The sequence below is a fragment of the Ananas comosus genome, linkage group 10, assembly GCF_001540865.1.
Source record: "Ananas comosus cultivar F153 linkage group 10, ASM154086v1, whole genome shotgun sequence".
NCBI lineage: Eukaryota > Viridiplantae > Streptophyta > Magnoliopsida > Poales > Bromeliaceae > Ananas > Ananas comosus.
Genome location: NC_033630.1, coordinates 9,645,734 through 9,670,116, shown reverse-complemented (window position 1 = coordinate 9,670,116; position 24,383 = coordinate 9,645,734). Strand labels below are relative to the sequence as shown.

The 24,383-nt window shown below is 36.8% G+C and overlaps 1 protein-coding gene across 21 annotated transcripts; it reads right to left on the bottom strand.

Annotated features, from left to right (window-relative positions):
• On the bottom strand, positions 12,684–22,281 carry LOC109716653. 21 transcript variants are annotated; one of them, XR_002217986.1, is made up of 8 exons: positions 21,377–22,276; positions 21,120–21,254; positions 18,196–18,374; positions 16,214–16,295; positions 15,278–15,445; positions 15,001–15,041; positions 13,054–13,144; positions 12,684–12,959 (listed from the first exon to the last, which is right to left on the bottom strand). XR_002217986.1 is itself a non-coding variant. In XM_020242191.1 (5 exons), the coding sequence occupies exons 1-4, from the start codon at positions 21,965–21,967 to the stop codon at positions 15,017–15,019; spliced, it is 930 nt and encodes a 309-aa protein (XP_020097780.1). In that variant the 5' UTR covers positions 21,968–22,281; the 3' UTR covers positions 12,684–12,959; positions 14,970–15,016. The 21 variants fall into 21 exon arrangements, 3 of the variants coding, with proteins under 3 accessions (XP_020097780.1, XP_020097781.1, XP_020097783.1); XR_002217988.1 differs by having other exon boundaries at positions 15,284–15,445; XR_002217989.1 differs by lacking the exon at positions 13,054–13,144 and having other exon boundaries at positions 14,970–15,041.

The window sequence follows — 24,383 nt, the reverse complement described above, 5'->3', positions numbered from 1 at the left end:
TGTAATATTTGTAATTTATCTACAAAATTAACAACCTTTTTTTTGTCAATTATATTCATAATTTTAAACCCGTTTCTTTGCAGAGCGAGAGACAGCATAGCTTTGAAAATAAATTAATTATCGGTGATAGAGCACTTGAGAAGTATTCGGAAAAAATCTTGGTTTTAGAACTGGACAGTACAAAGATGATCATCTTCAGGAGACAATTGAAGTTTTAGTCACAAAACATATTACGGTAGATTCTTACAATCTCGGAAACGTTTTAAGCCATCAAAACATACTTCGGTTCGAGAATTATCACATAGCGAAATTCTTGGTAATCACAGAAGTCATTAGTTGTAAACTAAAGAACTATATTAAACATTATAAGAATAATTTATTTGTCAATAAAAAAGACCACGTGTACGGTATATCCGAGACATACGACAAGTTAATTTTTCCGTAAGATTTGAATTAATTATTATATGAATATTTTTTTATTAAATCTAAAAATATTCTTTTTTCTTTTAAATATTTTTGTTTTCAGTGGTATTTCTGACGGACTTGAATACGCGCATTTAATGGGCGTTTGTCATCCTGATTTTTCGTTTGACAATATTTATGTTAGCGAAGGCGCGACTGGACATCATGTGAAAATTTCTTCGTTTAAGGGTAATATATTTTATAACTAATTTGTCTTACTAGTTTAGACATTATATCTTAGTATACACTATATTTGTTTATTCACTTAATTTTGTTGTTCATAAAAAGCTCCAGAAACAACACATGCAGCAAGTCAAAGCTAGATGATTGTAAAAGTATTGAAAATGTCATAAGAGAAAGTTATGACATTGTCAATTATAATTTTTGTGATATAGTGGAGGACTACATCTTTTTTCTGGAAAACAAGATTACGCGGAGGTTAGTTCTTTTCATTATATTTTATTTAATACTTTCCTTTTATTCAATATATATATATATATATATATATATATATATATATATATATATATATATATATATATATATAATTAATTTATTTATTATTATTATAATATGAATAGGTCTCATATTTTCAGTCACACAATATTTTGGGATGATGACAGAAAAAGAACATATTTTTTGGGTAACTAGTAGGGATAATTGGAAAGCATATCGAAGCAGAATAAACAACAATCTTTATTGGCCTACCAGTCATTGGATCGATGAAATTATTAATTATAATTCAATAACAAATATTACATATGACAAGACTAAGGCGTATGATTTTGTAAGGCTGCTTGACAACAAGTTAAAGCATTATCATGACTTACCTGCTAATTTTAAGGTATGTAATAATTATATTTTATTTTCATTTATATTATCTAAATTAATACTATATTTTTTTTTGCAAAGTATTATCTAAATTAATACTATGTTTTTTTTTTGGCATAGTATATTTGGAATGGGTCGGGATGAATTGGCTATGTTACGCTTCCTTGAAAATATTCAACCAACATTTTGGAAAGACTTGTTCAATACAATTGGTCCGATTACATTTGGATGAGAGCAATTACATTCGTAATGGTTAATTTATATTTTGACCATGAACTTGTCTTTATTGTTGTGCACTATTTTCATTAATTAGTACTTATATTTTATTTGATACAATTAAATTATAATGTTTATGTCGAGTTAGATGTAATAACTGTCATTTTTTTTTTAATAGAAATTAAACCCTTTGTTGACAATGTTTCTGTGTGTAATGTAATTATAAAAGCACACGTCAAATTTCAGGCGAAACCGAGCTAAAATGGAGAAGTTATGAGATCCGGAAGTTCGACTTAAGTGAATAGTAACTCCGGTTTTCCGGAGAAGCCACGAAGCAAACTTGGCCTCTGGCGCGTACAAACCTCTGAATATAGGACTCCAATAGCTCGTTTTGAACCTCTCGACTATACTGGAACCATTGGCGCTGACAGAATCGGATTCTGATATATGGTTTTCGAGAAAAAGGAGTTTTATCAAAAAGAGGGTTTTCGTTCTTCGCTATTCTTGCGTTATGACACCCCTCGTGATCTGTGTATGTGACCAAGAGTAAGGTGAGGGATGTTATAGATACCTACTAGTGGTAGGAGATTCAAATTTGAATTTGAATCAAAGGATTTAGCGGGATTACACACTGGTATGTGTGTGTGGTTTTTGAAATTGGAGAGCGGACGGATTTCGTCGTGAATCGGAGGTCAAATCTGACGAAACAAAATGGCAGTTTTGATGCCCTCGTCGTGCTGAACACGATGGTGCAATCCGTTCGGAAATTCGATGAACGGATTGTCCGATAATGCATGAAGTTTATTAAGAGGTCGAAAGTGGCAAAACGGAAATCCGCGAAAAGCGCGACATTTTATGTATCGAATCGCGTGAGATCAAACATAGAGGTGTGTTAGCGCAAATCACTCACGCTGTGAAGGGCTGGGTTGCAAATAATGACTTTTGGGGGACTAGTTCGCATTTTATGCAAAATGTATATTGGGTAGCTAGGTTTTCACCATGGAAACCCTAGACCAGCCGTTACCAATCCCCAACTTCGCCCTAGCCGACACCTCTGCACACCTGCCCAACCCTTACGCGCACCCCGGCCGCCGGCAGGTGCCCCGGCCGCCGGAAAACTCGAACCCGGCCACCCCCTCCATCATTCCCTCTCAATTAACCCACCAACCTCCTCCATTCCTATACGTGGGCAACCCAGGAATGTTCTCACCCTCGGGCCCCCTCCCCTGGCCATGCCCGACCTCCGGCGACTGCCGGCGTGCCGTCGTCACTGGCCCCGCGCGCAGCCGCTGCTGCCTTGGCAGCCTGCAGCCTTGCTGGCCGAGCTCGGGCCGGGACCGAGCTGCTGCTGGCCTGCGCGCCGCCGCCACCTGGTGACGGCCGTGCCGCCTCCCTCCGGCCTCCCGCCGGCACCTCCGCGACCGGCCAGGGTGGCCGCCGCCGTCGCTCCTGCGGTCTGCGGCCAGCCGAGCGAGATCTGGCCGTGAGTGGCCAGATCTCTCTCCCCCGCATCGCCGCTGTCCAGGCTCGGCCGGGCCGCCTCCCGCCGGCCTCTGACAACCGCTCGCCGCCGCCCTGAGCCGTTCCGAGGTCGCCGTCGCCGGAGAAGCCGAACCCAAGCTCCTCTCTCCCCGCGCGGGCTCGGTTTGGTCCAGCACCGCCACTGCCGCCTTCCGCCGTCGAACGACGTGAGCACGGGTCCCTCCTGGTCGGCCGCACTCGTCCGCCGTCGTCGCCCGCGCCGCTGGAGCTCCTCGTCGGCCGGAGCGAGCCGTGTCCTTTTCGGGTTTGGATGCCTAGGGCATCATTGGCCGTCGCCGCCGCCGCTTCCAGCCGCCAACCGAGGTGAGCACGGTACTCCTCACCTCCCCCGCACCCGTCCCTGGCCGCCGCGCATGCCGCCGTGCTGCCGGAAGCCGGCCGGAGCAACCTTGCTCCGGCCAAGCCCGAAATAGGGCTTAGTTTAGGACGGATTCGTGTTCTGAGCTTCCCGAGCCTCCCTGATCAATACGGAAGGGAGCACGATGATCGTGACTCATTTCTGATCATCGTGCTCACCTTGGATTTTGCCGGGGAGACTCCGTTCCGCTGTTTCGGCAGTGTCGACCCTGTCAAGCCTGTTTGGCTGCTGTTTTTGGGTTTGCGCACGCTTATCCGGCGATCTGAGGCTGTCCTGATGCCTCCGGAGGTGAGCACGGTGATCGTGGGTCAGTGCTGATCACATTGCTCACCTCAATTTGGATCAACAGTGTCCGGTCAGCCCTGTTTGGCGCGATCTTCCCCGACTGCGCGCTGTTCGTAGAACTTCGGGTTGCTCCCGCGCTTCCCACAGTGACCTGTTGCGCTCCAGACCGTGAGCACGGCCTCCGGCACGTCGAGACCTGTCAGTACGTGTCTCGGCGGAACTTAGAGGTCCTCAGTTTGAGAGAACGAGTCATAGGAGTCGCCCGATTTACATAAAATAATGGATTTTATGTAAACATAGGGGCTTTTGTGCAATTGTACGCCTTGTGGCTACTGTGGGCAGCGTGTAAGTGTGTGTTTGACCTCTGGACTGAGTGTCCATGATCCTGTAGCTTTCGCGGAAATCGAAAGGTCGATTTCGGTGCGTTTTTCGACGAAATTCGTCGAAAGAACGCGATTTCGGTTCGGATTCTTTTCGACAGTGTTTGTTTGCTCTGTGTTTTGTCGCTGAGCCTTGTTGGCTGGTCACCATCATTATTTTGTAGGTTCGATGATGATAGGTGAGCGACGGAGGGTTCCGGTGTCGAAATAGACACTTTCGGGAACCCGGATTCGTACAATTATCCGGCGATAATTGTGTAGGGGTGTTATCTTGTGTTTGCTGCCAAAACATCCAAATTGGAGTGTTTTGGGGCAGCAGGTGACTCGTGACACGAGTCGGTGAGTTTCGGGACACTTAGTGGGTCCCGACGGCGTCCCAGTGTGGTTTTCGGGACTTCCGGCGAGTTACGGTAATCGGTATTGGGGAAACCGATCTTCGTGGAACCGTTTGTGGGGTTGTGGATACTGTGATTATTAGTTGTGGGTTAGATACTAACCCGGTGGACCCTCTATAGGTTCTGTCGACTTTCTTTTGCAGTCAGGAGACAGACGCGACATCCGTACAGGTGGGTACTTCGATCCGACGTCGGTACAGTGGTGCACGCTTGGTGATGGTTTCTTACCCTTACCCTTCTGTTGTTACTATCGCATAGTATATTGAGCTTGCATCCCCGTTGTTTCTATTATACTCTACTCTTATGTTTCTATGCTTAGTATTATGTGTAGGAATAGAGTAGTTTATCCATATATGATACCGGTGACCTGATTGGTCGGTTCTCGCACTTTGTTTCGGTGACCTGGTTGGTCGGTTGTTGCATTATGTAGTGGGTTGGTCTATTTCTTGACTTCTGTCGTTCGATGACCTTTGAGGTCGGTGTACCCTGAGGGGTAGGATTGTCGGCTGGTGCTGACGGTAGTTCTGGACTATATCGAATACACTCCTGTGACCTATCGGTCGGTTCTTGCGTTCGTACTTTTAGTTGACATCGAGCAGTATCTACATATTATCTTTATTTACTCTGCCTAGTTGTTCTATGTGTAGTATCCTGTATAGGGGTAGAGTAGACGGCATTCGTATATACTATACTTGTGACCTGGTTGGTCGGTTCTCCTGTTTGCATCGGTGACCTGTTTGGTCGTTCGTTACTTTCCGTATATTGACCTCTCTTGGTCGGTTCACGTTGTTACTTGATGACCTACACGGTCGATTAGCCCCAAGGGGCGGTGATTGTCGGCTGATTGCCGACGGTTGGCTATTGATCATATCCGCATTGATCGCCACAGCTCGAGTGCATTTCACGTACACCAGCGGGTTGATCCCCCGCAGGAGGGTGTTCTTTTCCGGAAAAGTGGTCGTACATCCGACCCGTGAGCCAAGCGGTGTTCTCTTTGTGCTAGGGTTACATGCCAAGTGTGAGCAGATAGTGGCTTTTGTCTGAGGTCCTTAGACCGACACGGCGGTTTAGATTGGGTACTTTTGGACTCCTCGTCCGGTTGACGCATATAGCTATAGTAGCGGTTGTTGCATATATACTTCTAGTTCTTTCTTTACAGTTGTCTTGCTACTATAATTTTGATATCCTTGTATGCTTGCAGTTGTACATTACAGTAGCGGTAGTTGTGTTCTCATATATATATATCTCGTTCGTTCATTATCGTTGCTACTGTATTTTACTTACCCATACTGTTAGTTATCTCTTCCTGATCCGGTGAGTACACCTCGCCTTCTTCGGCTTGCGGTACCCACTGGGAGGGGAGACATGTTTACATGTTCTCACCTCCCCCACCATGTTTCAGGTATCGCGGGCGATGAGTAGTAGGACGAGACGTGAGATACGCGTGTAGCGGTCGATAGAGCTTCCGACCCAGGTTATCTCGATTTAGTTATTACCCTCATTATTTCTGTGGATACATATAGCTTAGACGGTTTACATGGTTCAGTTTTGTTTTATTATCTGATCATCTGGATTTTCAACTGGTTTTGGAATGAGCTAAAAGATTGGTGTTTTCTCGAAATAAAACAGTTTTCTACCCCTCGTGGTAGCTGGTTTTGAAAAAGAATGGTTCTCGTGTGGGGAACAGTTTTCAAATTGACTTTTCTGTGGTTTTATGGATTTAGTATTTCAAAATCAGTTTCCAGGGAGGAAACATTTTAACTGATAGATGTGGAATGTTATTCATAACTCAAGTATTATATCTGTGTGTGTGAATGGAATGGATGAATGTTATCTGTCTTGTTGTTCATCTGGTTGTGGTTGTGTGTGTATCTATACTCTGTTGTACTTGTGCGACGCCGTGCAAATACAGGGGAGACTCTGTCCGTGTGAACAGTAGATTCCCTGTATTTGTGGCGGATCTGGCACTCTGGGGTCAGGTTTTCAAAAAAAAAATTTATAGCTAATTTTTCCGCTGTGCTTTTGAACCTAAAAGGGACCCCGGGGCGTGACATTAGAGGAGACTACTATCTTCATCTTTTCTATATATTGCAAGTTGTTTTAATAAGTTCATGCAATCCTAATTATTCTTCGTGTGAACTTATTAGAACAACTTGCAATATATAGAAAAGATGAAGATAGTAGTCTCCTCTAACTCGACATAAACATTATAATTTAATTTTACCAAGGAAAATATAAGTACTAATTAATGGAAATAGTGCACAACAACAAAGACGAGTACATGGTCAAAATATAAATTAACCATTACGAATGTAATTGCTCTCATCCAAATGTAATCGGACCAATTGTATTGAACAAGTCTTTCCAAAATGTTGGTTGAATATTTTCAAGGAAGCGTAACATAGCCAATTCATCCCGACCCATTCCAAATATACTATGCCAAAAAAAAAAAAACATAGTATTAATTTAGATAATACTGTGCAAAAAAAAAATATAGTATTAATTTAGATAATATAAATAAAAATATAATATAATATTACAGATCTTAAAATTAGCAGGTAAGTCATCATAATGCTTTAACTTGTTGTCAAGCAGCCTCNCGCGTAATCTTGTTTTCCAGAAAAAAGATGTAGTCCTCCACTATATCACAAAAATTATAATTGACAATGTCATAACTTTCTCTTATGATATTTTCAATACTTTTATAATCATCTAGCTTTGACTTGCTGCACGTGTTGTTTCTGGAACCTTTTATGAACAACAAAATTAAGTGAATAAACAAATATAGTGTATACTAAGATATAATGTTTAAACTAGTAAGACAAATTAGTTAAAAAATATATTACCCTTGAACGAAGAAATTTTCACATGATGTCCAGTCGCGCCTTCGCTAACATAAATATTGTCAAGCGAAAAATCAGGATGACAAATGCCCATTAAATGCGCGTATTCAAGTCCGTTAGAAATACCACTGAAAACAAAAATATTTAAAAGAAAAAAGAATATTTTTAGATTTAATAAAAAAAATATTTATATAATAATTAATTCGAATCTTACGGAAGAATTAACTTGTCGTATGTCTCGGATATACCGTACACGTGGTCTTTTTTATTGACAAATAAATTATTCTTATAATGTTTAATATAATTCTTTAGTTTACAACTAACGACTTCTGTGATTACCGAGAATTTCGCTATATGATAATTCTCAAACCAAAGTATGTTTTGATAGCTTAAAACGTTTCCGAGATTGTAACAATCCACCGTAATATGTTTTGTGACGAAAACTTCAATTGTCTCTTGAAGATGATCATCTTTGTATTGTCCAGTTCTAAAACCAAGGTTTTTTTCCGAATACTTGTCAAGTGCTCTATCACCGATAATTAATTTATTTTCAAAGCCATGCTGTCTCTCGCTCTGCAAGGAAATAGGTTTAAAATTATGAATATAATTGACAAAAAAAAGTTGTTAATTTTGTAGATAAATTACAAATATTACAAAAATAAAATAGTTCAATCTCAAGAGAACTATATGCCTAAGTACAACTATGTAACATAGGTTAGTTGTACCTGGGCACATAATTTCTAACATTGAGGAACTAAAATTAAATGTAGAAACTATATGCCCAAATACAACATAGGGCCTCTTTAGCCTAATTTCTGGAAAAGTGGTTTCTGCAGAAGTGATTTTAGTTTGGAGATAAATTAAATATTGGCACGTGAAATTTAAAATTGCATTTATACCCTTTTGGATTGTAGACCTAGTATTTTTTAATATAATACCATTAAAATTTAGAATCACTTGTAAAAAAGTATGAAATAAGACAAAAGTATAGAGCATAAACATATGGATATACCGATACATCATGTGCATGAATATACGTCATCTTTTTTTTATTTAACATATTGTTGTAATCGTTTTCCTATTATTGCGTAACGTCTTATATATTATATCAACCTACGTAGACTGCAAACATACTAGTTCATTCTGTAAACAGTGAGATATATCAAAACATGTGAATTTTATTACAGATAAAATTACAGATAAAAGTGTCAATTGCGTACCTTCTTTGTTGTGGAGCGTATAGAGCAAAAACAGTTGGATTTTGTCACAAATACGTGTGTTAATGGTTGTTATTTACACTAAAAAATTAAAAAAATCGTACCTGTCATATGTGCTCGGCATAACTTTTACCAGGATGGTACCTAACAAGAAATTTAAAAAGTCAAAGAGTGAAACTATTACTTCAGTAACTAGGCTTTTAGTGCTTGTTATCTTTCTCTAAAGTCGGAATCCTAAATATACTAGGATTGGGTACATCTTTGGTTGAGCATTATATATAATGCATTAGAGGCTATTGAGGGTGTAGTACGGTCAAGAGAGAGAGTCTCTTGAGTGTGCGTACCAGAGAGAAAAAGAGAGAGAGAGAGAGAATAGCCAAGAGTTGAGTGCACCTAGTGCACGGGTGCATGTGAATGATTGTCTTCTTTGTGGTTTTATAGAAGGTGAGAGAAGGGTAAGAGAGATTCAAAAAGAAGGCTTGGATTGTAGCTACTCAGTTGCAGAAGATGAGTCGGGTGTAATCTTCTCTTAATTAATGATTCTTATTTTACCCGCATATTTTTCTCTTTTATGATTGTATCAGCTTCTGCTGAGAAGACAGGTTTATGGTAAAAACTCGATTTAACGCTTCCGTTGCGAAATCCCAATAATCGATACCGAATCCACAGCAGACGGCGGATTCACAAGATCGGTACCGGGGCAAGTACCAGATTCCCAACAAAAACTGCTTCAAGTGTATATATATGATGAATTTTGTCCTATGTGGGATATTTTTAATTTATATAATATAAAATATTTAAATAATATATTGTACTATAAAAAAAAATCTTTAATGCATATTTTAGAGTCAATTTACAGTACAAGAGGCATGTTCAAAATTTTTATTGGATCGCTGTGTGAAAAATTCCCATTTATTTAACCTGTTTCTCTTAGAAACCTTTTCTTCAGTATGACCGAATCGTCAATTTATATATTCTATAGATTATATAGTAATTACATTATTTTATAGAGACTACATGAAAAAGATTGTAGAGAGATCTAATAATATAATTTATATAAATCAATAAAGAAAGAAAAATAAAATAGTAGGAAGAAATCATTTTACGTATCCGTCTATGAATAAATTTTGTACAGTAAATGTCTAAAATTTTATTATAAAAATATGAAGTCTATAATTTTTATATATAGAGTTTTAATATTTTGTAGATCATATATATTAAATTAGATTTTAATTTCACAACACTAATTTTTTTATTTACTATCTAAACTTTATCTTATATAAAAAAAACAAAAAAAAACTTTCCTCGTTCTCTATTGCCGTTCTTCAGTTCTTCCTTTCCCATTCCTATAATCTAGAAAAATCTCTTTAAACACAAGCTTTTTAAACACAAATTTTTTGAATTTTTCTAGACCCCAACGTATTCTAAAATTCTATCATAAAAGTTTAGATATTATTTTTTTTAGACATTGATATTTTATATGATTTAGATTGAATTTATCAAGTTAGATTTTAATTTTATAATATTAATAAAATTAAGTAATATGCTCGGTTTATGTAGTTTATTAGTAGATTGTACACATACAATATTTCTCCTATTTAATGGAGATTTGGAAGTTGAGAATTAGGGGAACAAGTGTGACCAACCAACTCTCTTTCAATGTAGTAAGAATAAAAATACATAGTGAATTTTATTTTTTTTATAGTATTTAATCATTGAAAAAAAAATAAAATAAATTTAGTGCAGGTTTGTGCATTTAGTTGGGCGACACCTATCTTTGTATGCTTGCCCCAACTCTACTTTTATAATATGTAATGTAATGTAATGCAATATGTAGTGCAGTAAATGTGAAGTGAAATGCAAACGAGCTGCAAATTAATAGTACCAGTTGTCCATCTTTACCCTCAGTTCTTTAGTTATCCTGTAAAACAAAATTTAAAAATAGTAATGACTACTAAAATAAAAGTTTTGAATTATGGCATCACAAAACAAAAAGATAAAAAAATATATATTTATATGAACGGGTTTAAATTAGCTCGGAGTCACGGGAAGGGAGCCCAGAGGTGAGCTCCGTTCCCTGATGGGCGCCGCAAGTAGGCAGGCACCCACGTGGCGTCATTGGTGGGTTCCATCTAATTGATTTTCAAAAAAAAAAAAAAAACTCTCTCAACTCATTAATAGGCACAATGAATGCGAAAAAGAGAGTGACCGAGAGGGAGGAAGGGGACTATCCTCTGCCGGCTGGATGACACCCATAGAAGAGAGTGCGAAGATGGAGGGTAGCAAAGAGGAAGGAAGAGAGTGCGAAGATGAAGAAGGCAGCAAGGAGGAAGGGGATTATATAAAGGTTGTTTTTCCATGTGATCGATTTACATGATTAAAGCTACTGCTGTTTTCCATGTGATCGATACATTGGAGAGGGTGACAAGATACTGTTGTTTTCCATGTGATCGATGCATTGGAGAGGGTGACAAGATACTGTTGTTTTCCATGTGATCGATACTTTGGAGAGAGTGACAAGATGCTTTCCATTTTGGTAACTTCATTCGTTGTTATATATTCTTTTTCAGTTTCCATGTTTGGAAATTATTTGGAAAAAACTAGCCCGTAAAGGATGGCTCGTGAAGGATTGCAGAGCCCGTGAAGATTGCAGATGATGGCGATTTAATTCGCAAATTATTTGCAAATTATATATATTTATTTATTTATTATATATAATATTTTATTTTTATATGAAAATATTATTATATAATATTTTATTTATAAATTTGTAATTATTTATTAATATTTCTAAATATATGCTCTTATATATTATTAATATATGTTTATTATAATTTTAAATATATTTAATTTATATATAAAAATTATAATAATAATATATATAGTATATTAATTATTATATATTTATTATATAGCCAAATTTTTTATCCTGAATTTTTAATTGATGAACGTATAACATCCGTATAAATCATGTATCCAAATAATTGCCGAATCCGTTTTTTAGCCGTATTTTCAACAAATTTAAAAATTAAAGGACAAATTTTATCCGAATTATACCTGTACCAAATTTTTGCCGAATCCGAATTAACTAACTATGTTGCAGATGACTCTAATTTTTTCGAATTATTATGGCAGCAGCTGAACTTTTATGATTCTCCAATATATACTATGTGGGACTGCAACTCTCATTATATCAATATTTTATCGTTTTGGTATTTTAATTCTGTAGGCTCAACTAGGATAGTACAAGTAGCACATACGAAAATAAATATAAACTATTTTATAAGAACATTTACTCGATTATAAGTTTTATTTCTTAAAAACATTAGTTAAAAAAAGATATAGTTAGAATTTATAGTTTTTTTTAAAAAAATTTTCCAGTAAACAGGGAGTAGGTGAGGAAGAAAAGCTATTCTTATGTGTTTGTTTTTTCAAGTGATTTGGTTTAAGAGTATGTTACTTTTCTTTTTGGCAGTCATTCAATTTGGGGTGACAGGAAGAAGCTTTTCCATAAAGGTAAAATATGCATGCTTTGGTAATCCTGCATCTCTGCTCATATCTCGTCGTGCTGCCAAGCAGAAAAATTATTCAAATTGTGAAGGACAGATACGTTAAATTTCATATTATATCCGTATCGGATACGTATTGGATACTAATACGCATCCGATACGAAAATGAACCATATTTTTAAAAAATAAAAAAATATCGGACACAGTTTCACGTATTCGAGGGGACACGGGACGACACAGCCAGATTTTTTTTACACTAATAAAATTGTCTTTTAGTGGCAATTATCTCATAGATTAGCGGCGATTATAATCGCTGCTACTCTCTTTATTGGCAATTGTCACTATATATGGGATTGGTAAAAGTCTAGCGGCGATTATATTAGCGACCGATAAAAAGCAAAATAATTGCCACTAAAAATTACTCTATACCAACAATTATAAAAGCCACTAAAAGCAAAATATATTTGCCCATAAAATATGTAATATTAATCACAAATGCCAACAAAGATAAGATAAATAGTCACTAAATATAAAAAAATATTAAATTATCATTAAAAATCATATATTCAATTAATCACTATAAAAATTTCAAAAATAATGTATAGACAAAGAAAATTAAAAACCCAATATTTCATGAATATCAAATAAGCTGAATATAAAAACCTATTACATTCTCAAAAGTGTTGCGAGTACAAATAAATGTCAAAATCAATTTTTATCACAAAATAAATGTTAATCAAACAGTAGATAGCTAAAAAAAATTCAAATTATAAGAAGACTAATATATAGTTAAAAAATTATATAGGCGAAAGAAAAGTTCTATGCGCTCCAATAAAGAAGTTCAAACTACAGTTCATGAAGACTCATCCTTAAAGAGTGAAGATTCCAATAGAAAAGATCCATGGGCTTAAGAAGAATAATCTGCAAGAAAAATAAATGAGAATAAACGGTTAAAAAATTAGTAACAAATATGCTAAGAAAATATATTTAGAATTTACAAAAAACTCTAGATTACCATGTCACTAGATTGAGGCGTATAAAAAAGAACTAGAGCATCCCGTATTTTATGCAACTTTATTGTAATGAGTACTCGAATTATCAAGAACCTATTTTACAATCACATAACAAACACAATTTACAACAATATCTTCTATACTTATACAAAATAAACAATAGAAATAGAAAAAAAATATTTTAGAAATTATAAACAAAAAGCGATTTTCTCAAATAAATAGATAAAAAACACCATGATATACAGATAAATTTGAATGTGCTAATGATATAATAAATATAAAAACTCTCAGTCTCATAGGATCTAGAACCACATGATTGTATCTCTTCAGAAACCTTCAATTAATGATTGACCTCATCAGTACAATTTTAGAATCTAATCTAGCTTGATTTTCTTTCATAACCTTCATCTCATTCCCATGATGTCATTCCATCATTTCTATTTCTTTTTCCAATTTTTTAACAATCTCACAATCAAATCACATCAAGAACATTCCAACAGTTAGATCTGTGATATGCAATGAATTTAATGGGTTTTTTCTTTGGAGATATATTACTTAATTGGTCGCAATTCCTTTTTCTCTAAATTAAAAACGGGCTCACTAATTCTCTTGTATAATTAGGATGCAAAAGTTAGCCAATACAATCAAGATCTGATTGCTAATTTAATTTTAGATTATATCAGGTTGAGTTCAACCTCTTAGATGCAAAAGTTACGTAAATAAGATGTTTCTTATTGCCAACTTTTCAGATCAAAATTTAGAAGGATAATGCCCCTATCAGAAGTGCAATTTGTTTAGCATGAATTAAGAACGGTGCAGCCATGCAAGCCCATTAAATTCATATCCAGGCATGCAAGTACAAAATATGAAGAGAATGGTGCACTACATATACAAAAATAGATAGAAACAGTAGCATAATAAGAAAATTTGAGACTCATAATATACAAAAGTGAAGCATTTAAATTAGTAGAGGTTGAATAGAGTGAGATTCATGTTGAATTTGTTTCAGATTATTCTAAACCCTTTCGGAGGCGTTCATTAACATTATACAAGAAAATGCCTCAAATGATAGCCCAACATAAAATAGGGACCAACTATATAACTATATGGGTGCGTTTGGTTTGCGCCATCTTTTTAAGATTCCTAGTAATTCAATAGGAATAAAAAACTATGGCGGTACTTGGCTAAACGCACTAAGTAATCTAGTTGGTAATATTATATTTACTTGGGAATGAGATTCATCCCAAAGTACTAATCTCATTCTTTTGAGAGAGGGTGGATATCCTCATATTAATGGATCGGAATAATCATAATATGTTTTCTTTCTTTCTCCCTACCCGCCGGCTAGTTAGTATTATTTTTCTTTATACTCTAACCTCATATCTCTCTCTAAACTTATCTTTTTCTCTCCAAACTTCAATTATTTTTCTCTCTAAACTAAGCTCTCTCTCTCCCTCTTTTTCTAAAATTTCAACTCTCTCATTCTCTCTAACTCCGACTCTATTTCTCTTCCTATTTCTTTAATTATGCTCTCTCTCTAACCTATGTTCTCTCTACTTTTTTTAAAAAAAAAAATGTTGAAATTTTTGATAGCATTATCTAAAATTAATTAAAGAAATAAATAAATTATTTGTATATTTTTTGTAATCTTAAATAACATTAATAAATAATATGACCGTACGAACCAAACACAGGAATGTCATATTCTTAGTAATAGGATGAATAGGAATAAGATTTTCGGATATCTTTTTATTCCTAATAATCTTTCATAGTGCGAACCAAACGCGCCCTATAGGTTTTTCTGTGCATTGCACAGGGACAATCGAATAACAAGTATTCTGTAGTAGTAGCAGTTAAAAGAAGGCACAAATTAGGTATGCTTTACAACTAAATGTCATGACATAATACATTTAACAACCTCTTAGAAATTCTATTGCTTTATCAAGTACCAGGTTTAGTAGCCGATCATAACCTTTCAAAGTTCCTGTGACTGCAAGATAAACAAATGGTCAGAAAACCATTATAAGTCAAAAATTTTACACAGTAACACATTATTGAAAGGCTTTGCAAGATGTAAGCAGTACTAATAAGTTCCAAATCAACAAGCTTTATCAATTATTTTTACACAATGATCACAATTATTAGACTGGTCACCAGCAACATTGGTATTCTTCTTCGAAAATATAGTATAACTATCAGGCTATCCGAAGTATCAAAATGACTTACGTATACCTCCAAATGCATTGAAATTCGGCAGTAGCTTTAACTTTCTCCCTTTTATTTGTTCTCCCTCAGTTTCAGTGATCTCTTTGTTTCATAGACTTTTCTGACCAAAATTGCTGAACCCAATCTGAAACAACTATAACTGCCAGAGCTGATATTCTTAGGCCTTGGCTGAAGCCAAAACCTCAAACCATGGTAAATTACTGATATTTTATATTTCATGTGATATTTGAGCAAAATGGGAAAGGCAAGTTTCGGAAGGGAAAACAGGGAGGCAAGCAAATCAACAGAGAGAGAGAGAGAGAGCTCACTCTAGAATTCTCCCAAAATCAAAACCATCATGCCAAATTATCAGTACTACCAAGCTTTTAAGCGTCTCAGAATGAGATTGTGCCGACCGTTAGTCAACATGACATGTTACAACACTATTCTGTGTCAATATGCCGGCACGATCAATATGGACCACTATCTAGGCTTTTACCATGTTGTTACACATCAGCACATGACACAATCATATCGGCATAGTTGCCATGGTCGGCATGTGCATACCATCCTGAGTGGCACAACAATCATTGATTATTGGTCTTCTAAGGAAAACACATATAAGAACACACATGCAAAATTCCAAACCGTTGTCTTTTCACACAGCTATGTCCAAAACCAAAGTTCATTTTGTAACACAAGGAATAGAGGTATTATATCACTTTGTGGTGTGAAGAGCTTTCTCTCTCTAACGGCATAATTACCTTGCCAATTAATCAGTTATTGACATATATACCGAGCTACATACTTGTACTCTTTTCACATAGTACGAAAAGAAAACAATCAGTGAATACTAAATCATAAAAAAAATTTGCAAGAGTAACAAAAGTCAAAACTTATTGTGGGATAACTACATGCCAGTACAACATGAAATACATCTAAATACATTATACAAACATTGTCTCCCACCAGTTAGCTTCACTTGGACGCCCTTGTCTACAAACTTTGCCAGATCTAAAACTATCTCCTTCCGTCCCGACTAAAACATGAAAGAAAACCATGTTTCTTCATGAGCTTGGCTCAAGAAGCAAAGTGACAAACTTTCGGGATTTAGTGCTTTTGATTTGGATCCACAGAAACGCAATGATATGAACTAGTGATATAGAGATTGAATAAGCCATTGCACTAGAATACTTACATGTTACACTAGTAGGCCTATTTATAGTGGCTGCACCCAGAAGCTGATAATTTCTGGTCAATCAACGAGAAAAATATATACAGCAGGTAACGTATGACGCTAGCAATTTATCGCTACATCTTGGTTTACCACAAATTTGTTTTTAGGCTAACAAATATCTTCCTAAAGAATGATTCTAAAATGTCAGGCTCCAATACCTTTTCTGAAAAGCCCGTTAGAATGAGGTTGACCTAGTTGGAGCTTCTCGTGAGGTGATGTGGAAGTGCTTATTTAAGGGGCGCAAGAGTTAAAAACTTTCTATTTAAAATATTAATTTGCAACAGCTCCACAAATTGTCAAAATACCTAAAAGTCACGCCGAACAGCCAAGCAACTACTCGCAAAAAGAATAAATTTAGCTAAATTAAGTGAAACCACTGCGGCACCAAGAGTAATATTTTCATAATTTGGGGCAAAATAAGGTGCACAAAATGTGGCAGGGACCTGTTTTGTTCTACATAATGGTCTATTTAGAAAATTTTGGTGCTAAATTAGGACAAAAGGATTTATGTTACTAGGTTCAATAAGACCCTTTTTTATTTAGCAAGTTTGTCCTGTATGGTAAGATCATCTCCATAAGTAGAAAAGGCCACCTAAGTTATCAACAGTCGAAGTACATATGGGATGATGAATAAATGATTGTGGTGGAGAATATGCCGATTTGATTTGAACACACAAAGTGAAACAGAGGTACGTACAACTGTCAAATGCTTTGGCCGTGCAATTGAAATGCGAAAACAAATGTTTTAACTGTGCATTTGAAATGCGGAAACAAATGTTTTGACCGTGCAATTGAATGGTTTTACATGTTCAGATATCCAGTAAGTCTAAGTTCACCGGCACCGCACCGAATGAATGAGCTTCTTGTTGCAACTTCTTTTGATATGGATAGGGATGCTATTAACTACATCCAGATTCAATGATGGATAAGGAAAACCTAAACCCATGTGCGACAAAGCTCGTATTCAGGAGTCTGATTGGATTGATATCATGATTATCATCTGATCTATTTTCACCCCTAAAATGAGGACATATGGACAATGCATATCTGTTAAGAAGGATCACAAAAGAAGCCCAGCACACTGGAGCCTTACCGAAAGACTAGTATATGCCTGGGATTAGGGATGTTACACCTTGGGCTAAAGTTGAAGGCTCACTGAAGCTTGCAAGAATCAAATCTAACAATGACCATTCTGCACTCAAGAATTAAGCTAGTAATTACAGCAAGTTCTAACTAATACCCAACCTCCAAATTGTCTCTATCTATTCCCTAAATGATCTAGAAAAGCAAATAGTAGGAAGTAGCTCATCTTCTACCTGCATTTGCAGCCATACATAATTGCACTTGCAGGCTACCAAATAGCTTCGAAAGTGGAAACTTCCATTAAGAAATTGTGTGACACTGAAATCTCAAAATATGCCTCCTCAGAGCATTAGTTGACAGTCAAATTATTTTTTGGGTCTTTAGTGTATATACAACATCATTTATTTACATACATATTTTCATACATACCTACCCCACAAAATTTCAGTTTCTCAAAAGACATACCCTAATCTTAAATAGGGGAGTCATCTAATTCATGGCAGAAAGGTGGTTTTCTCCTAAAAATGCTCTCTGAGAAAGGTTATTTTCGCAGTAAGAGGTACATATATCTAAGGAACTAAGGAAGTAAATTTTTGAAGGGTATATATCATGTGCATACCTTTCCACAGATTTTCTCAAGGTCTCCTCTTCCAATGAACTCCATTTTTTTCTTCTTTTACGTAAAATAAACTGATCGTTGTCTCTGACTGACAAAGAATCCTTCCGTTTCTTGGGGTAAGAGACATGAGGTTCCTTCACGGGATTTGCTGGGAATGGAGATCCGAACAAATCATCCCACTACAAAAAATAAAATAAAATAAAATAAAAACCAATAATGTAGCAGCAAGAGGTAAAAAGAGAACTAATGTTTAAGTGAATTTTAAATGTAAAACTAAGTGATAGTCATAATGGAGAGCAAATGCAATAAGAGTTAGACCCTTTTAGCCCCAGCTTCAGAATGAGTGGCCGGAACATAATCCTCGTGATGCTCAAAGGCTCCAAAAACTTTCGAAAGCATTTTAGAGGTTCCCTATTCAGATGCTTCAAGTGGTGACAGGGACCACAGGTCCCGGACCACCACGGGAGGAGCCCGTATGAAGACTTCTTTCTTCGGTGGTGGTTTCAACCACCATTTTACTCATTATGGAATGACATATTGTGGAAATTAGACTTCCCGCGGGGCAGCACGGGGAACTGCTGAATCAACTTGTTGGAATCTCCAGCAGCCACTTTGAGGTTTTTATAGCCCTCTAATGCACTAAAGCAGGGGCGTTTGAGCAAATCATTCTTAAACTAGATCTTAGACATCTTAGTGAGGACCCCACAAATAGTTAGCCGTGACATAACTAGTGTAGTTAAACAAACATTTCTGCCAAGCAACGCATAATTATCCTACTATCTCATGATTTGCATTCCCTAGAATAATTGATGCAAGTCTTGGAAACCCATCTAGCAGGCACACTGACCAATTGTGACTGGTAATATATCAATCCAGGACTCTACGAAAGAAAAACTTTACAGAGATACACGCAAAAATTAAATTTTATTTAAACGCCACTAATTATTAATTAATTAAAAAATCACAAGGTAATATTTATAGGACCAAAGTTAATTTTACAACTAGTGAGATAGAACAGAATCTAAAATCCTATAAAGAGTAGAGTGATACTTTTCAGAATTCGTAGTTTTCTTTTATGAAAGTCAGTCAGATAACATCATATCTGAAAAAACATCTTGAGTATATCAAACTGAATATGAGGCAAAATTCTAGTTACTTGCGGATAAAAAGATATTCACAATCAAACATTTTATGAATAAAAAGTCAAACATTGATCACGATTTCGGAGGTCTAAACAATCTCAAGCGTCCCGAAATTCGTATTGAACTTCCAACTTAGTAGGTACTATTAAGTTCGATTGTCAGGCCTCATCTAGTTCTTCTCAGTCCGTATATTTTAACTAGTTCTTCTCGATCCAAACAAATAAAATTAAGAATCTTCTCGATCTGAATTAATATTAGAAGATACATCTTTGAACTTCCGACTCAATCTAAATCAAACTTAACCACCTAAATTTTTCTGAATCAGGATGCTCTCATGTTAGTCACAACACTTTTTAAGATGACCCTCAACTAATTAAGAGTGCAAAATAAGTTTGTCCTGTAGAATGCGAAATGCATAAGATACATAAAATTGATATGTGAGATGAGATCTTAGGTTTTGGCTCCCATAAGAAATGATCCAGAATTGTATGTACCAAACGAAGGTTAAATAAACAGCGCCAGCAGAGTTTGCCTACAACCTCATTTTGCTCAGAGTGCAGAAAATGTGTTCTCACGAGCAAAATAGATAACATGCAATGATTAAAATCCACAACCTTAGAAATCCGAGGAGTTTAGGAGTGATTTCGATACTGGGTTACGTAACAGATCGATCTAATGAAAAGTCACTTAGAAATAGTGTTACCATCCATTACATTTGGTCAATTATCTTACAACCTAAATTTCTTCCAATCCTCAATTGCTCTTTTACTAACTCCTACGGGTAGGTAGCACAGTTGGCAAAGACTTGATGGATGGTATCCGAGAATTTAAATTCAAAGTTTAACTATTTCACATATTTAACTGAGTTTAGTTTAAAAAAAATGAATGAAGCGGATTGTTTACTACTTTTTAGGAATACTGTAATTTTGCATTAATTGTTATAAGCCGCATTTGAGTCATGGTGAGATGGAATATGATCTTTTAATTATTATTCTCACAAATGAAAAGTTTGAAATAATGGAACAACTTAAAAACCGCGATCAGTGGTTGGAAATCTACAAGAATTGCTGAAACCAGACAAGTAATCCCAATATAAGGAATTCACAAGCTAAGTTCTGATTGAATAGTGCCTTTGTTCTCATTGCTGTGTTATGACTTTCAATTAATAACTTAAATTACTCTGCCCAAAGAACCCAATAGTGCCTTTGTTCAGAAACTTCCTTGGGAGCAAGGTTTTAACTTTTAAGTGCCCGTCGGCACGGGCCGTATCCACCGTGCCGTACCGTGCCAACAAGATACCGGCACGATACAGACCTCGTGCCGATGGCACAGCTCAAAACCCTCTATTCTTTAAATTAGTAAGTAATTGTCTCAATAAAATTTAAAAGATATGATAAAAAGACATAATAAATAGTTAGAATGTTTTGTTGCTAAAGAAATAAATATTTCATGCTATTATGTATCGGCACACAAGAATTTTTTTAACTAGCACGTATCGGCACACGTATCGGCACGACTCGATACGCACCGTCCCGTACCGTACCGTACGACTCGATACGCACCGTCCATACCGTACCGGCAGGTTTCTGGCACGACACCGTGTCACGGCACTTAAATCCTTGCTTGGGAGTTCAATTAACTCATCATGTAAATACCTATAATTGAGGTAAGGGCCACTATGAATAAAGCAATTTGAAGAAGCACTAATTTTCATTAAAATCCACAAACAAATCAAAGGTTCAAAATTAAAATTCCAACCACTACAAATCAAAGGATGGGGACCTGATGTAGAGATCGGTGACGTTGAGGGAGAGCTGGGCGTGCTAGAGGGGATTCTCGGCGAGCCACACGGCGCGGTCGTCGCGGCTCCGCCGGAACCCTAGATGCCGCCGCCGAGAGCTTCCTCAGTGTAACAACCTGAAGAATAAAGGAGCAGAGTAGTTAAAAGGAGTAGTAAAGGTAGCAACTTTACGAGGTAGGGGTGAAATAAGTGGCAGCAGCAGATTGGTGAGGGAGCGAGCTCGGCGGGGTGAACCGACGGCAAGGACGTCGAGGGAGACGGAGTGCCAGGCGTCGGGGAAGGCCTCGTCGGCTTGGGTGCCGATCCACACGGCGAGCATGAGCTCGCCGCCGCCGACGCCGGAGGAGAGCTTGTCGCCCTTCTTGTCCTCGAGCTTGTACCACTGCGGGGCGAGGGGCACGTCGGTGAGGTCGAAGACGATGCGGCCCACGAAGTTCGCCTGGATGCAGTCCTTGGAGAAGGCGAACACCTGGTGCCAGCTAGGGTTCTGGTTCTTCTCCAGGTGCTTCGTGATGCCTGTGATGCGGCTCTTCTCCAGGTTCTGGTTCCGGCGAAATTCCGGCGAGCGACGAGGATTAGGGCATCGTCGGCGTACAGAGGGAAGATGGGAGGACCGCGATCTACGCAATTGGGGGCGAAGGAGAAGTAGTAGGCGGATCGGGGGAAAATGTCGAGCCCAGTACCCGCCGGGTTGCGGATAGTGCGGAGAAGGGCGGAACCGACGCCCGCTTGCCCGATAACCAACATCCTGGACCGGGAAGGCCCACCCGAGGCCCACAAGGCATCCGAATTCAACCCGTCCCCCATTTCCCCATTCCCCCACCCCCATTTTGACAAATTACAGTTTAGCCCTCGTAGACTAGGTGTTTTTCATTCCAGTTCAATTTACTAAGTAGTATAAATACCATATTATCATGTAAACAGGATATCAATGAATGGAAAATTATTGAAGTTCTTTCTTCTCCCCCAACTCTCTAAACTCTTCTTCCCCAATTTTTCTTCTCTTCTACTCTCTACTCACCTCTATTTTCCCTAACCCTATCTTCCCCAACTCTTAGTCTACCTCCATCCCATTTCCTCTCTATTCCCTGACCTCTTCTAACCTCGGTTACGTTACCTCGGATCCGCGATAGACAGCTAGTACATTACACTCAGCCTGTAATGCCACTCCTCCGCCGCCGAGAGCTCCTCCGCCGGAGACGACGCCGCCGCCGCCGCCGCCACTGCCGATAGGGATCCGAGCTTAGAGAACTCGCAATAAGGGCGACGCAGCTTGGATCGAGAGAGGAGGGGGGAGGGGGGAAAGAGGGGGGGCGGGGGTGGGGTTGGTCCGCGCGCTCGCGATAAAGAGAGAGAGGTTGATCCGCTCGCGATAGAGAGAAGTGGGGTGGGTTCGGCTGGGGTTGAGGTTGGGCTAGGATTATATTTAATATATAAATATTAGTCCGTTAAAAATATATATTTTGAAATAATTGCTACTAAAGTACAATAAGATAATAATAATAGTGGCCGTTTGATTATCGCCGTTATTAAATTGCCACTAAAAAGTAATTTCGTTGTAATTGGTCTAAAATGATCGAAACTTAAAATTTTTTTAAGAACCCACGTACCACAACAGTATAATATAAGAGGTGTAAAAATATCAATTTATCTTATAAACTAACTAGGGTTAAGTATTTAACTTTGTTAACTAAATTTTTCTAACTGATTCTAACAATAAGGAAATATTTGAAAATATTATGACTTTTATATAGACAATATATGAAAGTTGAACTTTGTAGGAATATATTTATAATTTACTATATTTGCAGGGACATGTGTGCAATTAACCATATATTTAAATAGAGAAAATTGAACACTCACATGTGCCCCTTGCATGATAATTTCATCAATACCCCTCTAGGAAACAGTAATTTCATAAATGCCCATCTAAATTAGAAAATATCAACAATATCCCTCTAAAAAGCAAAAATATTCACAAATACCCTTAAGACAAACATTCCGTTAAAAAGTCATCTAAAATTCTATAAATACCAATTTTACCCTTATTACTAATTTAACTAAGTGTAATAATTTAAGATTAATTATATGATTAATTCTTAACCTTTCAATCACATAACAATTCAACATTCTCTTTAAAATTTTACAATTAAAGATCTACAGTCTATTAAGTGTAATAATTAAATCTTGTTATGATTTTTCGCTTTTAAATTATATAATAGTTGTAATGCAATTGTCCATTGTAGTATTCAACATTAATTATTTCAAGATTTTTTTTTGAATTTTATTTAAATAACTCACATAAGTCACATTAAAAATATTTTGATATCAAAATTCTTGATATTAGAGTATTTTTCATATAACCTGCTCAAGGAACAGTTTTCTAATTAAACATTTATTGTCAACAAAAAAAGTAACATTGTATGAAGACCCTCTCAACTATTAGTCCACTTCAGCATGATCTTAACTTTGAATTTTATATATATATATATAAGCCCTCGTACTCATAAGTTATTTTCAATGATAGAGTTTCCGAATCGACGATCTACTCCGTTAAATATGATCTAGAGTATTTGAAACTTCTAAAAAATAAATTTCGTAAATTTTCGAAATCATAATAAAGTCCACCGAGTGGGCATAAAATGAACGGTCAAATCGAACGACGTCCTAGGAAAGGATGATCGGATCCTTCAATTCAAGATCGGAGTTATTGATTTTTATCTATGTAGTGAATAGAATTTTCTATCAAAAATCAACAAATTCTGATTCTTTTACACCGTTAAACTAGCAAGTATTCTATACCGGCCATTAAAAATTGTCAAATTTGTGACCTCTTGATCGTAAGATAAATGATGTCGAAAAATTATAAAATTTGATTTCTAGAAGTTTTAAATGCTGTAAATAACGTTCAACGGTGTGGATCGTCAATTCGGAAGCTCTATTGTCGAAAACAACTTATGAGTACGAGGGCGATCGTACTCATAATAGTATAGTAGCCGGACCCTATATATATATATGATATAATAATATAATTATATATATATATATATATATATATATTATATATATATATATATATAGAACTAGGCTAATATACTATTAATAGCACCAAGTCATTGGTGCTACCAAGTTTTTGGCCATTTGGATTAAAAGATGTGTGGTTAAGATGATGTGGCGCCCCTAGGGTTGAGTGGCGTGGTTGGTTGAATAGTATGAATCTAACGGGTGAAAAATGATCAAAAGGG

Coding starts and splice junctions, on each gene's coding strand:
- LOC109716653 (XM_020242191.1), bottom strand. CDS start 21,967: ATGGGGGTGGGGGAATGGGGAAATGGGGGACGGGTTGAATTCGGATGC. Junction 21,255..21,376: donor TCTCCCTCGACGTCCTTGCC/GTCGGTTCACCC, acceptor TTTATTCTTCAG/GTTGTTACACTGAGGAAGCT. Junction 15,042..18,195: donor TTGAGAAAATCTGTGGAAAG/GTATGCACATGA, acceptor TTTATCTTGCAG/TCACAGGAACTTTGAAAGGT.